General features: G+C 37.1%; 2 protein-coding genes across 7 annotated transcripts in view; one reads left to right on the top strand and one right to left on the bottom strand.

Annotated features, from left to right (window-relative positions):
- The window catches only part of CadN (neural cadherin), a 260,161-nt gene that overhangs the window by 161,379 nt on the left and 80,591 nt on the right, over window positions 1-18,191 (bottom strand). The gene's annotated exons all lie outside the window — the stretch shown is intronic.
- Window positions 7,146-7,812, top strand: LOC142987092 (uncharacterized). Its single transcript, XM_076135643.1, has 3 exons — window positions 7,146-7,300; window positions 7,373-7,516; window positions 7,657-7,812. The coding sequence occupies exons 1-3, from the start codon at window positions 7,166-7,168 to the stop codon at window positions 7,810-7,812; spliced, it is 435 nt and encodes a 144-aa protein (XP_075991758.1). The 5' UTR covers window positions 7,146-7,165.

Below are 18,191 nucleotides of genomic sequence, written 5' to 3'. Positions count from 1 at the left end.
TAACAATTATTTATAGTGAATGTTGCTGTTTTCAAACTGCGATATTTTTTTTTCTTATTTACTTTTTATTCCTATATAAATATGGATGTTTAGGAGAACTTTAAGATCAAACTCAATTAACAGTAAAGTTATGACATTTTACCGGCAAATAGTATAAATCAATTGAAATAGCTTCCAACCCATTCCATTCATAAACAGTATTAAAAATGAGTAAATTAAAAATGTCCACTGCACTGAATTATAATATAATAATTTGCAAGTCACGATCTCGGTGCAATCTCAACATTGTGCTGCGACGGTATGGCTCACAAGATTCTCTAGAATAGCTAATTCCAAACAGCCACATAGTGTGCATAGACGAGCCGAGATGTCTGCGGTTGAGAATAACAAACCTAAAATAAACACTACCCCGGCTCTCTCACTTTCCACTCAATGAAATGTACATTTTATTACAGACTAAGACCTGTTTTTTCTGGAGAAAAGTTTTAGACATGACATACAGTAAGCTTAGGTGGGAATAAAGCGTGCAATATGGAAGATAATATAAAACATTTTCCCTACATTCTGTACGGTTGACGATTCGTAGTCAGATTTATGCAAGTATGCTCACGTTTTTGTTTCCAGCATAAATTAAGCTTGGAATAGCTTGAGATAAAATACTCTTAGGTGTAGTGTTAGCTCATTTGCAAGTTTTTCAGTATAAAGGAAGCAGTCTATTTTATATAACGTTCCCATGAATACAAAGTTGTGCGTAGCGTGTCACAACATGTTATGTTTAGGAATCTTTTTAAAAGTTTGAAATCTACAAGTAAGATTGTTGTGCCAAATATCACAGCAGTAGACGGCACTAATAAATTCGTGCACCTCAAGCTTCGCCGCTTCTTCCTTCAATTTAATTTAGCTCAGGATCGTAAATACCAAACTCTACGTACATAATAGTGAAAGAACTTGGCATCGCTTTAGATTTCAATGTTTTGGTGGCTACGACTTGGCCCGGCATTCAGATTCACGTATTCAATGGTATGGGAAAGCTATTTGACATTTTTAACATTTCATTAAAAATTAAACGACGTTCTCAAGTATTAAATACCTAGAAATGATTTATAGGGCACCCAGGTGGCTGAACGTCTCACGTCCCCTCCGGCAAAATTTTTATATGAGACATACCGCTGCCAATATATTATGAACTTGCTAGCCAATTTGCAGCTTTGTCGCTTATCTTCCATGATTGTATTGCTTCATTAGGTTTTACACATGGATTAATGTCACACATAGCCACCGTGCTACATAACATTCACATGGACGTGAACATCGCGGATTACTTCATATTATTATATTACGTATGTATGGGTATGAAATATACTAAAATGTAGGTGCGTACACATATCGCACGTGTACGGGTGACTGACAATAGGTCTATTATGTCTATTTATATGTACATCGGTACGGAATGAGAACTATTCAGATATTGTCGGGGTTAACACCGGAATGTATGTGCCTCAAAACAAAGGTGTCAGATCAGGTAACCTTTAGTTTCAGTATAGGCTCTTGGACAAACAACAATATAACGTTGCAAGCCACATGTGCACTAGATCTGGTGGTTTTGCTCACTTGTTTAAATGTTGCACTCAACCAACTAATCCCATAAAGCCAGCGTCGAACACAATAATAACATTGTTCATGTTTATAATAGTTTGTTATGCCCTAGTAACAGTACACGTATTTACAACCAGATAATGATTTATGAAATGGAATGCCTGAAATATTAATTAATTACAGGTTTCCATTTTCTAATTATATTTTAGTAATTATCTCTGCAATCGATATTGAAAATATCCCTTTGTGGTTTCGCTTTGAGCCATTTATAAAGCTACCAGTAGATATATCGAACTCAAATGTACTCGTGAACGTATGTGTGAACGTCAGCACTCAAGAAAGGCCTAAATGTCCCACTCGAACAAGTGCTCTATTTATAGACTAGCACAAACCACTAAAGTGACTCAAGATAAGTTATAACGTCATGAAAAATGTAGTAAGGTATGTACTCTTATGAGGGTACTAAATAAAATAAGTTTTCTATTACCTAGATTCTAAACAATTCTCAAGAAAGGAGCAAGTGCTTTCAACTACCACATACAATCATGAGAATATATAAAGTTTATTTTATCAGTTTTAACATTAACAGATAGGGAATTTATTTGGTTTCATAGCTAAAGAAGTATTGTGAGTAAACGGCCGGCACCAACAAAAAGTTAATAGTCGTGAGGGAGGCAAACACTCAACACGTTCGTACAGCAAACATCACAGACTTAGGTAATTTCGTTGAACGGAAAAGTCACAAGAGGGTCCACTTCTCGCACACTTCAATTTCGAAAATAAATGAGTTAATCAAAATAGAACGAGGTCTACGCGAAAACCTAAATGCGGAGAAAATAAAGAAAGACAAATAGGTGTGATTCAGACGCATCGAGTCCATTTTACGCGTCGTTTGTTTGTTTGCTTGATTCAAGTGCTGGGTAAAGGTGAAGAGACCCACGCTTTCTCCCCAACTGTCGGACTCGTAGAATTAGTATTGACTGTTGACTTACACGCGTCTATTAACTACATACATACTCGTATACGTATGTACTTAGTACCCTAAGTATGTGTTAACAAAAGTATTTTCTCACGAAGGCTGCAAACCTCCTCACTTGCGCTATCGCCGGGGAATAAAGTCCTAACCCGACTTCAGTTGACTTTTATCAGACAATCAAGTTATCTATTCTAGCCAGGTCAAGTACGAGTCAAGCTTGGCACCTACAGTTTAGTAGATTGTTTATCAAAATAAATTTAAGCTTGTAAGTGTAAATTGGAGCGAGCGTGTTTCAATTTGTTCTTGATTCAATAAGACGTTTAGTAAGAGTTAGGTTATAATATATTGGTCTAATGTGTATAAAATGAATGCCGATATATAGAATATCGTGAACTAATTTGATGTAACATAAAGCACTATCAATCATTGTGAGCGGGCGGCGGCGGCGGCGCGGGCGGCGCGCGCACTGTTCCACACCGCTGCCACTGCCGCTACCGACGCCACGCGCTCTCGCCGATCATTCATCACACTTCGAGCTCTCTTAAGTGCTTCATGCACTATAATCAACTCCTTATTTCTCCATTTTGTTAAATACACTTCGCAACACCGTAATTTTTTACTTTAATTATACTAATACGGCCTATTTCTAAGTATACAGTAATTAATATCGACGATTACGTACCACATTCTCTACCAATTTTCATATCCATTTTCTAGCGAAATTGAGTTTATGTTATTAAATTGCTCCCACAGTATAATGTTATATCCATAAATATTGATTTGTAAGAGTAATTCTGAATCACGACAAACCTGAAACAATTGTTACAATAACAAAACACTTTTATGTTGAGTTGGAACCCGGCCATGATGTAACGCATGAATTTTTATGAACATAAACATTTTCTTACAGCCGACGTTGCGTACTTAAAACTCTGATCCATAATCATAGGGGATAGAATAAGGAAAATGTCATTCGTCATGCTTATAAAGATTAGATAAGGAGTTTGGCTCAAGAGATCGTTAGTTAGTATGGGTTCGAGAGGTCTCGAGTGGAAGTGATCGGGATCCGTTTGACAAAGCCCAAGTGATTGACATAAATTTTCGCAACGCACCTGTAACCTAACGACCTCCCTCAACTTTATATGTGACTTTTTATTGTTCTTTCTTCGATATTTTTCTAAAAGTACCAACGATATTAATTTTCCTACAAATCGAAGCGTATTTGGATCACAGTCTAGTTAATTATTTTTTTTACTGAGTACCATTATTTTTGTTTGCATATTAAACTGCCCGTAGATTCAATTAATTGTTTTTAAACATACATAAATTCAGTCAAGAACATTAATTACAGGATATCTAATAAATAAGCTCCGGTAACTAGGTGTTCGTAACGAGAAACTGTTAAACGCGACCACGTTGTTAGACGTGTGAGCGAAGCATTATTAAAATTAATGGCTTTATTAAAGCGGCCGCGCATCAAAATATGTAAACTATGCCGCACTATCCATATGAATGGGCGTGAGCTGCGGTGAGGAATATGACGGCAGAACCCATATTCGCTGCCGACAGCGGTCGACGTCGAGCGACGAGGGCGAAGCATATTAGGGCCTCACATTCATCCAACCCGTCTCGGATACACGTCTTTATCAAAGACGTTATTAAACCCGCCACCAGTAGAATACGTAAGACGCTGAATCGATTTCACTAAATTACCTCAGGAACACAACGCACCATCATCCAACCGTCTGTCCGACTGCTATCTACTTGCTACGTTATATGACACTATGATTTCTTTACGATCCTGAATATAAGTCAGGAAAACGTTTCACAACATTTTATCGTGCGTGCCATTTCCAAATATTGATCCCCAAAGCGTCTATGAAAATATAATATCTCTCGAACAGCTGACTTGACGTCGGGCAGTCTTTTATAGAGTTTTCAATGCAGAGAAATTCGTTTTATCTATTCTGAAAATGATTGTTCTGCTAGCGAATATAAACAGTAGAATAGATGGAGAAAGCTACCGTCGAGCGAGCAAAAGCGCAAGTTCGTTTAATTGCAATTTAGAGTAAGCCCAACGATCGCCACATAAGCTGGCAAACAGAGAGGTCGAGGGTCTGCGGGAAGATTCAGATATAGCCGCCGAACCGAGTGCACTCACTGGTATCTAGTTTCGTATAACAAATGGCGGAGCAAACCACTCAACTAAGCCAGTGCTCGCTGCACAAGAACAGTTCGAGGATGTTGACCACCGGTAACTACACCTAAAATGTACTTGACTCATGAGTGCTTCATTTCATTACTCGAACACGCTATTACGAACGCTTGTCTTTACTGCCTTGCTAGATATTCTTTGTACGCCTAAACATGCATGAACAAACTAGACATTTAACTTATATTATATGTATATTGCTACCGGGTTATAGCCGATATTAGTTATTTGTATTACATTCTTACTTAAAATATGTAACTTTGTTAAAAGCGTAGCCAATCGAAGTTTTAGTACAAGGATAATTTTTTGGTAATATTTGATCAAAGTAACGGTGTTGCAAAACAAAACTTAAGATCGTTTTATTATCAATATAATTTATTTATAATTGAAACTCAAATAATCATAGTTAATCATTTTAAGGGCGGGTAACACCGAATATGTGATCTATGTAAGTTGTGTGTGTCTATCGCGTGACAGACGAACGCGAACGTCACTCACCTTCTGGGACAGTCACACGTTCCAGTAATGATCGCTTGTTGTGTTTATATCGCACACATTTTGCCCTTTATCTTAAATTATATTTTTATTAAGAGCAGTATAAATCAAACAGTCGTTTATTAAAACAGTAAAGTAACCTATGGAGTGTACGTTTATTTGAACAGGTGGCTAAGCGCCTAAAATGCATTCCTGCGCTAACAAGAAGCATAAGATGACATCCAGCCTTCCTAGTTCCTATTATACATTGTACCGACATTTAAGCTACTCGACAAAACAAAATAAAAGACTGAACCTTACTTACCTTGTGGGAACATAAAGTTATTACTTATGGCGATTGCCCATACAAAAAAGTGACCAATCCCCAGAAATATTTTTAAACGACTCACAACTGTATCGGGTATTCGCTTTTAATCGTCTGTGCAATTTCATTACTGTGAACTCGAGCATTCCATATAGAATTACGTGCATTATTATATCCTATACATGGATATGGATTTACATCAATAATGAAACACTCTGATATGAAAACAATAACGGGTTCAGTTTAAAAGGATTGTTTATGGTGGATGTGACAGGTAATGGGGAAACGCATTAAGCCACCTACGGAGCGGCGCAGCGCGGCGCGTGAAATAAAATGCACTAATGATTGTCGAGCCACCTCACCCCAGTAACGACTCCTCTCGATTAATACTACATTACCTACCTCTTGACTCTTGACATGACGCATTCATATAACCAAACCGTTCAATAAAATCAAATGCATCTTCTAGGACAAAGAGAACACGACTTAAATAATGTTCATCTTATCGTGATTACATCTCATTTAGATTTTCAATATCCGCGCATAAAACCAATTACTCACTATCGCACAGATCTCCGGAAATTACGTTTTTAATGACAAAATTATTACAGAAATAGAATCACAATGATCTGTTGTAATATCTCAATAAATAATCAGTTGTTTAGAAATATTCACCGGCCCAAGATGTGTGAGAAATGTGTAACGTCAGCTCGGTACTCGCGTAAACCAGCAGTGCGATGCATCTTACACACTACCATATTCCTTTTATTTGTCGTAGCAGGAGTAGGTCAAAAGGACATGCAAAATTACGTGAGTATGTGACACAGATCCTAATTACATCCATCAATTATCTGATGTATGCTTAGAACTTAGAACAATATATCGCACACGGTGCCTGATCAACTTAAGAGGATTTTCCACAAGATTATGTTTACTTTGCGAATCTGTGCGCCATTAGCACATCGGCACGTTTACGTCGCCGCCGCGGTATCGCACGCGCCCGGGCGCTCGCCGGTCGCGCCCCGACCCCGCGGCTCCCGTCCTCGGTGGCCGCCTGCAAACCTATATATTATTTTCTTGACAGGCCATGAACGCATTAAGCCAACGACGCGTTGACCGCGCGTGACAATTCAGGTGAAATGTTGCTAACGAGTACCGAAACCATCGATTTCATCGGTTTGATCTAAATAATATATATAACTATGACTTTAGACAAAGAAGCGTCTGTTCCTCCCCCTCAATTTGTCCACCTCAATGATCATTAATTCCGATAAACCAATTCACAGCAGAATAGACTGTCTAATCCGATCTTCTACCGGCTTTTGTCTATTTAGCGATTTGTGAAACCGAACAATATGCAATTTTCCGAATAAAAGTGTAATCTCTGGAACGATATTGGAAAGCACGCTATTTTATCTCCTTCAATCAAATTGGTTATTTCATCTTCATTATTCAGTCTGATATAACAAAGAATTTTGTTTCGTACAAACAAAATGATTTATTTAGCCAAGTAACGTAATTATTAAAGCGTGACAAAAAGGGATATTTGCTAATTACTCATTAATTGTAGGGTCCGTACGAGATGGTATGGCGAACGTTCGAAATATGCAAGGGTCCCAAGCAGGGAGAGTGCGGCAAGTTCGAAGTCGCAAATTCACAAAACATGTCCGACGTAGTATTCTTCCTGGATTTCCCCAGGGACTGTCCGGCTACAATGGTATTTTAATTAAACTTTCATAAATATTTACTGTGAACGTACATATTTAAAACACTAATTTAAATTTTTCAGGCAAAAATAGTAGTTAGTACAACGAACAATAACGTTACAAAAAAGTTGTGGAATTATGTACTAAACAAACCTTGTGAGCATTTTGTTTTGGGGCCAGTTCTTATCGATTCATTTAATCTAACGAAGAATTGCAAGATTAATAAGGTAAGATTTCATATACGAGTAAAACTTATTTCATAACGTTCCGCCGCTGGACAAAGGTCCTCGTCCTATGTTTACAATCCCTTGAGTCATTACTATTATATGACAAGAGATAATTTAAACTTAAATTTTACTATTGACAGGGCCGCTACAACGTACACCTCGACTTCGAAGCGAAAGCTAAAATATTTTTAGGAACCAGCTTTTTCTACGGCACCTACACATTCACCACTACGTCTTATAATAAGGTAAACAACTTTTTCTGTGTGAAGACAGTGCTCGAAATCAAGAAACATTAAAATTTTAATCACAATAACATTGGGTTTCATTCATTTGACCAGTGGCAAATTGTCAGTTCCGTAGTATCGACGCGTACATATTTAACGTATTACAATCTCGAATGTTCTCTTCGCAACCGTTTATCAGTTCGATTGAGTCGAGACCTACTTTCGCGCGCCGAAGACATCTGGTTTATTTTATAGAAAAATGGACCGAAAATCGACGTCGTTTATTCAAGTTATTGCAATTTATACATATTCTGTTCGCAATTTTATCGATTTTAATATTCAGTTGCAAAGACGGCATACTCGTAAAAGGTTGATAGCAATTTTTATCAAAATGTCAATTATCGCGATTCATTCGAAGCTGTGTTAGGCGTATACCCTCCGGCTCGTGAGTCTCGTCAGAGTTAATAACCATATAATATAGTCGTCGGGTGGATAGACGCGTAATATAACTAATTTCCGTGTCGCGATTAAAACTCGTTATAAATGGTCGCCGGGGAGAACTCGGGGCTGTCACCATTACCGCAAAAAGAGGAAAAAGAGATCCGCATTAAAATACGCTGAAATTTAGCAAACCGGGAGCTCGTCATACACGACAAAAACAAACGGTGGACATATTACATTATGAAGTTTTATACCTCGTTTACTAACCACAAGTCTTTGTCATCACAGGTCTCTTTGCAGACTTATGAACGTTGTTTAGCGTACGTGCGGACCTCGACGGCCCGGATAAAAATCAACCAACGAAATAATGGAATCGCAAACAAGAGATTTACACTTGTGGCTTTCAATGACAGTCATTTAATTACATTTAATGGTGGCGTTGTAAAGGTACAATATATACATTTGCATTTCGTAGTGAAATATATCATTTATGTACATTTATTCAGTAGTTATTCACTAATCCTTTGTCCCTTCATTTGAGACTAGTGGAATAATTATGATAACTGACGATTTAAATAGCGTATTATCATACATTTTGTAAGCTATATTTACTAAACCTAAACTGTATAGCCAAACAGCATAGTTCTTAACTTGAATGCAAATTACCTGCAAGGTAATTACATACGCTTAATTGAAACTTACAGCCGAACCCAGAACACGACTGTAACAACTTGACCAAAGGGACAATTAAATCAGTTTCACACAAAATACAATACGCCAAAATAAACACTGTTCATTTGGAGTACGAGCGGCTCGCAGGTAGTTTTTGATATCAATTAATTGATACCAACATTAAACAAGTAATAAAAGAGAACACGATCACGCCAGGATTGACTAATTAATTAATCAGCATTCATCAGACTGGACGATTTGTTTTAACTTTACATTCAAAAATACTACTTCTGCGAACACACAAACAGATGAATGTTTAAATTGGTTCAGAGTTTCACGAAACTGTTAATTCATTCGTTCATTGAAATTAAATTAGGCTCGGTTAGTTAATATATTTTTAATGAGGTGTAATAATTGCGCAACAAATGATTCGTCTTGCGGCGCTCGAGATCTGCAAAGTAAATCTGGTCGGTAATGGCGCGCGGTGGCACCTGAGCCTGTGGCCGCCGCCGCCTCACTAATTTCCTAAAGCACAATATAAATTACCGCCTGAAAACAATGACGACCGCGCGCTTAACTCGCCGCGCCTCTTGCGCCGTCCAAATTATAATGTACACGCTAAAAGGATTGTTAGCTTTGTTTAAATTAACACAAAACGAGTACAACAAATCGGGCCGCGCTTACCGTCTACTTATGAACAGGAAGTATGTACTTACTAACGGAATCTGATGATAGTCTGAGGGACATACCTTATTTAACCAAATTAGTGGCATCCTCTGAAAAGGTCAGGTGTGTTATCGCAACCGAGGCGCATGTAGGTGAAATTGAATTAATTACCGGGAAAGAACCGTGTCCTTTTAGGCCCGTGGCATACCGCTATTTTAGTCGCGTTTAATTATAGGTGATTGCGGATAGATCGCTTTGAATGTATCAGTCATCGAGCAGTTTAGCCTCAATCTATACAAGTGAATCCATTTACATAACTAAACGTAAGATAATAATCATTAATAAATATCTTAAAAACCTGTCAGTAAATTGACAACATAATAAACAGGAGAGTAATAAGTGTACATAATCTTTGGACTTTCAACGTCGGATGCTTCGATTTGTGTCGAGTCAGCCAGTTAATTATTTTCCACGGACAATGAATTGCCGAAGTCGATTCATTATCTTGAAATGAATCGACATTTTTTTTGTAAATTTTGATTTAAAGCTGATATTTAAAAAGATGCCGTTATTTATAAAAATATTTGTATAAATACTGTTCAATTGAAATGAAAAAGTTAATCCATCCAATGGAGTTTAGAATGATGTATCTAAAATATTTTATGTACTATTTCAGTTTATTTACACCGAATAAAATTGCACACATAAGTGCATGCACTTCTTCGAAGGAAGTAGTTAGAACTTACGTCCGCATTGTTAGAATAAGTTTTCTATTCTGTTAACATTTTGGCAACACGCCTAGACTACTTACAAAACATATTAAACATCTCGTTCGACATTAACAAATGGTTTCTCATAACATGGCGTTGGTGGGTACTATAAAACACTATGTATCAAAGTACCGACTTTATGGCCGCAAAATGTAAGCAACACGCTTACTTATTCACATCACCTAGACGGGTACAATTGGAAACGGGAATAGGTAAGGCGTACCGACGTAAAATACTATGTAGCGACGTACACATAGCTGCATTACAACCAGGAATGGTGTTATTCATGTCCAGAATAAATCAGCACCTCAGCACTCAGATATAATGTACCGCTTTAGTACAAATAAGCTAGTGCACCTATGCTGCACCGCGCATCCAGCGCGAGTTTGCATAAAACGTTGGAAATGAAGAAATGAATTTCACATACGTATAAATGTACGCAATGTATAGAAATATGCGATTGATTCTGGACAGGATGCCTATTTAAATGCGTGACCCGTCATTAGGCACGTGGCCGGAGTGGTCCGGGATCGCTCAAGTACCTACGCGCTCGATAGCCTCGTATAATCGACCTGTTAACGTTTCGACGTACACACTGCCAACCCAACCCTGTTTGCCGCCATTTATTTTTACTGCTTACTAGGCAGAATTTGGCTCTCGACGGCTACGACACGGGGAATAGAGTGACGACGATCGATGGTGGCAATCACATGGCTGTGCTAACTATATCTGTCAAGCTCCACGATGTATTGAACGTTTATGTAGCGCCGATGTGCCGTATTCAATTACTTTATCAAGTTAGTCGTACGTAACAAACAACATGAGACTTTAGCGCACTTAGTACGAAACGTAATAAAGACGTGACGTCCTAAGCGAGTTACCATGTCGGATGTCAAAGCCATTTTTTGTTGGCGACGACCCGATAAGTCTACTTCAGTGATTTGTTACGGTCGCACGAATGAAGATTAAAATGGTCATGATGTAGGACACTCGTACCACATTTTTTTAATAACTTAATCGTATGAATATTTTATTACGGTTGCCTTTTGGGACATACAAAAAAGAGCAGATCTTTATTGGATAGCAAAATTCTCAAAGTTCAAAATACATATCAAACGATACGTGAAAAGCAACAACTTTCGAGGTCTCTGGGAAATTAATAACCATATTAATACGTTTACCGTAGAGTAATTTAATATAATGACAAAACATTTTAACATAAACTTTGTACGTATTCAGAGGGTTGCTCGCAACGAAATACAAACTAAACTTTCCACTTTATAATATCAGTTGATTTATAGCAATTTGCATACTAATAAACTGTTGACCTTTCTAAATAATTGTTATGTGCTGTATTTAGAAGCATTCTACGCAGAATATAATATTATCTATAATAAACACTGTGCTGGAATCGATACGCGACATTGTCGTATCCGGAACCAATGAACGTAGTACTCAGCTATGCATAATGGCAACGAATGGCACGATTCTCATCAAAACTCGACTATAGCTCGCAATATCTAGTTCACTCTTAAAGGTATCCGAATTCTTAAATACGTGATGGTTGATCCTTAATTTCGACATAAACTTATTTTTTTTTAATATATTCTTATTAGCTGAAAGTCGTTAATTACACATTTACTAAAGAAAGAGCCTCTTAGAAATACGTTCTTCACTGCGAGACTGTACTAAATTAATATTTAATATGTAAGTTGATCGTCAGAGTATCTACGTAGTTGCTACGCCGTAGCTAATTTCGTAGCAGTTGTTTAGTTCGATTCACCTTTGAGATCAAACATCGTGAACGTGGTCAGGCCTTAGGCAGACGATTGCGATTGCTTAGCCTACATCCTATCGATATAGTTTGTATGTGGATATTAAGTTCCTTACAAGTTAAATAGAATCAATTTACTATAACTGTAAGATTAGCTCACCCTAATCCGCAGTACAACTGTATAGCGTATACGTAAATGTCGATTATATTAGTAGTTAACACGTGTTATAAGAAGCTCAATCATTCTTTCTTTTTTTTAAACACCACATGTTTCAAAGACAAAACCTATGATCGTCATTAAGTCGTTACAGAGTCTGAAGATAGGAAAAAATGCTAGCCTCAGTTTAGCTGTTGGTAACAGAATTGAGGCTATCCAACAGCAGTTACTCTATGTAATGGGCAATGAACCGCATCTGGTGAGGCCACCAGCCGACCCAAGCAAAGTCTGGAAAACACTCCGAAATACGCTCACGAAAATCTTTAATGCCAAATAATCGATTCACATTTACTTAAATAAACATACTTACCGACGTCGGCCGAGTTCAGTCAACTGCGAACTTACCTGAACAACAAAGAGAAATACGGTGAAAAAAATACAATAAACAAAAGTTAGCGTAAAGAAAAAACCAGCAACGTGGACTCTGATGAAATATTTTTGTAAGTACATTAAGATATTTAATATAAGCTATTACCATACGCTGTTTATAATATACAGATTGTCGTTGTAATATCCGTGCGGCCCTATTCGCGAAGTATCGCTCATTATTAAATATTGGAAAAAAGTATAATGTTTCCAGTAACGTCTCAGACACATAGACGGGCAAAATACTCTTAAAAACACGTCTCGGAGCTGAGGTCACCTCACTGTCACTCCAGGCAGCTCTCATCTGATCTCAAAGATACATATTTCTTCGAAACACTTTAACGAACACTTCTCATTTTCTTTATACTCTAATAAGCATTATTCAATGTAAATAAGTTTGAAAGCAGACAACCACACGAGTGCTCTACGGGCTTAAGAGGGGTTTTAAAGATACGACTCCCCGAAGATACATACTATATGTTGAGATTATACAAAAAATTTCAACCAGCGAAAGGATTTAGCTCTTGAATCGTAAGGCCTCTTGAGAACCGACAGCTATAAACCTCGACATAAACCTTCCTACACATACAACCGTTGTGCATATGTATGCCTATATTATACGTTACCATGCAAGTGCAATATTATCCGGGAGCTAGGGAAACCCTCCAGTAATGTATGTACACGTTATAAGGAATGTTAGTTTACGAATGCCTCAGCGAATTGGCCAGTGTTGGCTGTATTTCAAAGGCAAAGGCTTTTATATAACCTCTTTATGCGACAGAACAAAATACTGTGTTTTAAAAGGCAATATTCATGGACTTGCAAAAGAATAATCTTCTACTGAACGTAAACGGATGCGAACTAATAGAAAACAATTTAAATGATAGTAATACAACTAAAACGCATTCTGAAATAACGCTATCATATAATTTTAATGAAGGTAACAGACATATAACATATGCCAAACTAAAGACTAAATATTCGATCGTACTAAACTTTCATTTACAGGTGGATTTATAGGATCATAAAAAGTAAAATGAAATTATCCAAAACGTCGAATTCGAAACGGAATTTAGCGTCAAGAAAGTAATTATTACAGTCACTCGTAGCGAAGGTTATTTTAATATTCCTCTTTTCGTAATAGTATTATTTAAGCACTCCTCTTAGCTTTTAAGTACTTACTCTTTATTTATAGACCTAGTAGGTACTTACTCGAGCAAAACACGATAATAAATTATTATAATACCAAGTGCTGTTATTCATTAAACATCACCTATACCAGAATATAAAGGAACATGCTGTATTTTATAATGTCGCGTGTTTATAATTTTGAAATTTCACTAGTTTATACCGGTACATTTATTTGAAATAATTACAAACCTGAATAGCCTTTATTCTGCCTTTCATAATTTGTTGGTTGTAAATAGGCCACATATATTTTACCAAAATGTGATCATTATTGCTGCAAAATTATCAATCATCAATAAAACACGCTTTCAACACGTATGAAATAAATTTGATTTTACGAGGACGTTATTGATTAAAAACACGCAAGGTTTTCATTTCTAGTCCACTGTTATTTGAATCAGTGTGCCAGTATTTCTTTTAAAAAATCACGTAAAGCCTCGACCGAAACGTTTCCATATCCAAAACAGAGACTGGAGATAAAAAAAGAAAAGGGAGACATATTCTGAAAGCCGTCCATTTCGTCAGAAATAGATCGTGGCTCAATGACAAACAATATTTCCACACGATAGTCGTAACACGGAACATTTGCTTCATACCCAACAAACCATTTAAAAATGAAATAACATTTTGCAGAACAAAATGTACTTATAGATTTATTGATTTTAGTAGAGACGAAGTAAGAAGCAGCTACTGAAAGGAAGCATAATCCGCAATGTCCCACTGAGCTCCGGATGGCCCCTAATGATTCGCTGCGCTAAGATAATCGAAATCGCCTAAGAAAATAACCATCGCCTGCCATGCGACGCAATTGCATCCGACTGTACATAAATGCAATTGTTTTTTTAATCGCTTCAATAATCTCGGTTGGTGTACTTAGAATACTTAGATTTCCCTACATACTAAAAAGCTTCTAACGTTTTATTCCGTCGTAACGGCATCCACGCACGTCTATAGCTAAGTAATTATTCATGACCGTGAATAAAATTGTAGTACGGATTTAGGGGAAAATCCCTGTGTAAATAGCGGGTAAGTAAGCCATCTGGGCGTGGAATTGTGGTAAAAACTCGCGTGTAAATCACCTTACGTACCAACAATAAGGAAATACAATCTGAGGCCCGGCTGATGCGTAAAGGGGCCAAATCCAATGACACAAAAGTACAACGACGAAACTGAATAAAAAACAGAAGGACGTCTGTCCAAAAAAGTAGATGAGTGGAACAGATAGGAGGGAGCGCGATTGTTTGATTTCCATGTTAAGTTGGGAATGAAACAAAGAGAGTGCCAGATGCTGACAAACAAGAAAAGTAAATGCCAAGTGAGGGAAAACGGGTACAGTGTGATTCGAAGATGGCCTAGCGATCTGTCAATAGTTACGTTACGCGCCATTACTATTATTCAACATGTTATCTCTTTTTGTTGATATAAGGCATCAGCGTTACTCATATTGATATCTTTTGGCTTAGGGAAATGTGCCGGAATACGCAGAATTTCATTTGGAGTTGGGCTCGTAATATTATGTATGTTACGTAAAAAAAATCAGGCCACTTATTCTATAGCATAATGCGATGATGGAAACACAATTAGTGTGGAACTTTTAACAAACGACTGTGATCAGTTGAGTTTTAATTAATTAAGTTTGAATACGCAACTACAGTCAATCAACTTTATTACCTGAAAAAATATTTTCAAGCCGAATAAGAGAGACGAACAAGAACGAGTTTAACAGACATTTTATATCAATATATAAAACAGAGTTTCCAATATCAGTTCGCCAGACATATATGGAGGCATTTTAGTTGTGAACGGAAACATCGACACAAAAACAATGTCAATATAACCGGAAGCGATTTGTAGCAATCTCGGTACACAACACTTGACGTCAAGCCGCGTCACTCAGGCTTGTTTACGTGAAAGGTTCAAGTAATATGCGCCGCTCTTTGTTCATATTCAACACCGTATTTCACAAATATTGTGCGCTTTCACTACACGAAATTAGTTCGTTTTATATTTCATTTAGTCGTTCATAAGTGAATGAAATCGAGTGTGTGAAACATGTGAATAAATTAGGCCAGTCATTATGTACGTTTGCGACCTAACAACGCATCCTGCAAATTGTATGCTTAATATTCGCTAAGTATTGTATAACAGCTTTTATATTTATGAGCGTCATTTTCATAAATATTTATCTATTTTGCAGAATAACTCAAAAATAAATAAGTTTAGCTTGTTTTATCTCACAACGGATTCTATTTCTATTTTACTATTCAAGTTATCAGCAGAAATAGGTAGATACGTCATCTAGCTCGCAATAATCAAAAGTCACATTTGCGAGTCATGCAAAACCAACAAAGAAGTTATATAACAATTTTACCACGTTAAAGCCAAACTAGAAACAAATCGAATACCGTGGAAAAGCTTTGGAATAGCCAGCTTTAGCTTGTTTTAATTACATCAAGCGGAACGGAGGCAACCGAAATCAGTTCAAAACAGACAGTTTCGCTATTTACTAGTTTCGGTCTCGGTCCGCTTTCGTTCAAGTGTGCTGGGTGACGCAGGAGTAAACAGGGCATTAAGCGGAATCACTCCAAGTACTCCAACAAATTATTACGATTAACTACAAATAGAACGTATAAAGGAACTGCATGTTGTAGGTAGCCAACATTTAAAAGAGCGGCGGTGACCCAATTTGCTTTTATACGCGTTTCCAAAGCTATAGATAAACGAGTCAAACTTTGTTATTTTTAAACTCTACAAAAAGTGGTAAAAGTGCAAAAGTTTGTACAGAAAAAACAATATAAAATAAAGTTATATCATTTCCCCTGCGTCATTGTTGGGTAGTCACGCGCACATTAGCCGTACGCTCCACACCTGTCGGCGGCATTTGCCGCGAGGGACCTCAACACTAACTATTTCTTTGTATTTCTACCGCAGAACAACTTTATTTCATTTTTCTCTTGGCACCAATAGAGCAAAACGAATCTCATCTGTTCGTAACCTGCTAAGTATAAAAAGTGTATACATGTGAATGTTTTGGTAGTAAAAACTAAGTTGTGTATGCCTCGAAGTATTTTATAGATCACTAGCGATCGTGCGATATCTTATAAAAAGCCATACTGATGTTTTGTTTAGACATCAAAGGTGTTTTTCTAGGCTTTATGTCCCAGTAGTGAATACATTTTAGTATATGAAGGATTCAGTGCCAACAAAGAGCATAATTTATCATGATTGATTCGTTCACCTTGCGTGCCCGTACCCCGGTGAGACACGTTTTGATTTATCACATATCTATAAATTACCACTTACATTGTTACCTATTTATCATCTGGACGCCTACGTATAAATCACCTACAAGCGCGGCTGCCCGACAATACTATTTGAGAATAGACTATACATTATCATTACCATTGGTTTGTCTTTACCTCCTAGCAGATGTAGTAGATCTTAGTCCATATAACAGATCATTTATTTGCCAGGGGTATTGCACAGCAAACCCACACATTTTTTTATTGAATAACTATATTGCAACTAAATAATAAGTAGCATTTATTAACAATTTTTACCTTTGATATTCTCAACTAAAAATAACTCGGAGGGAATAGTTTGTCACATTTCACGCTTGGAAGCGAAGACACAAAACATGCTACACGGCACTCGCACGGCAAGATACAAGCATATAACAGTGAACATTTCATGTCGTGTTCTGACCTGTTTATTTATATATACCCTCTATGATTATATCGTGGTAAGACATCTAGTCTTTAAATACTTCATGCCTCTAAAGACTAGATTAAAAAGTTTGAAGCTGTTCGTAATGTAATGGCACTTAAGTTCGCTCACGTAAAGAGATTTGGAGTCTAAACACAAAATATGGCAATTTAGCTGTACAATCCATACACAAACTGCTCATATTTCACGTGTTTAAGCGCAATGGATTAGTACGAAGCTTAGAATGATATCAGTCGCTCTGTCGAGTCACGCCCGACATAATGTAAAGCAGCCAAAGTTCACATATCCTGTTCAATAACTAATTACGTATTTCGGAACTAAACTTCTACTCATTTCCTAAATGGAGAGCACGCTTTAAAAATTCTAATTAATCTGACGTATACTTAGTCTACCCAATCCTAACAACCACATTACAGCGATCCTCTCTCGTTACAGCCTTTTACCTCCTAATTTTATATTACCCGTAGTAGACAAGAAGAGCGTACGTGATCGAGTAAAAGAGAAACGCTTCAGTTTAAATCGATGGATACATGTCGACTAAATGGACCGACATTCCGATCTCTTTGTAAGCATAAAGACCGAAATCTCAGCAATAGATTTTAAAAGTGCTGAATATTATTACAAGATGACC

This window comes from Anticarsia gemmatalis, chromosome 3, assembly GCF_050436995.1.
Source record: "Anticarsia gemmatalis isolate Benzon Research Colony breed Stoneville strain chromosome 3, ilAntGemm2 primary, whole genome shotgun sequence".
NCBI classification, from domain to species: Eukaryota; Metazoa; Arthropoda; class Insecta; order Lepidoptera; family Erebidae; genus Anticarsia; species Anticarsia gemmatalis.
This window is presented reverse-complemented; position numbering and strand designations above follow the sequence as displayed.

Excerpts from the sequence above, each read along its gene's own strand:
- LOC142987092 (XM_076135643.1), top strand. The coding sequence starts at position 7,166 with ATGGTATGGCGAACGTTCGAAATATGCAAGGGTCCCAAGCAGGGAGAG. Across the intron at positions 7,301-7,372 it reads GGGACTGTCCGGCTACAATG|GCAAAAATAGTAGTTAGTAC; the intron begins GTATTTTAATTA and ends TAAATTTTTCAG. Across the intron at positions 7,517-7,656 it reads AGAATTGCAAGATTAATAAG|GGCCGCTACAACGTACACCT; the intron begins GTAAGATTTCAT and ends TACTATTGACAG.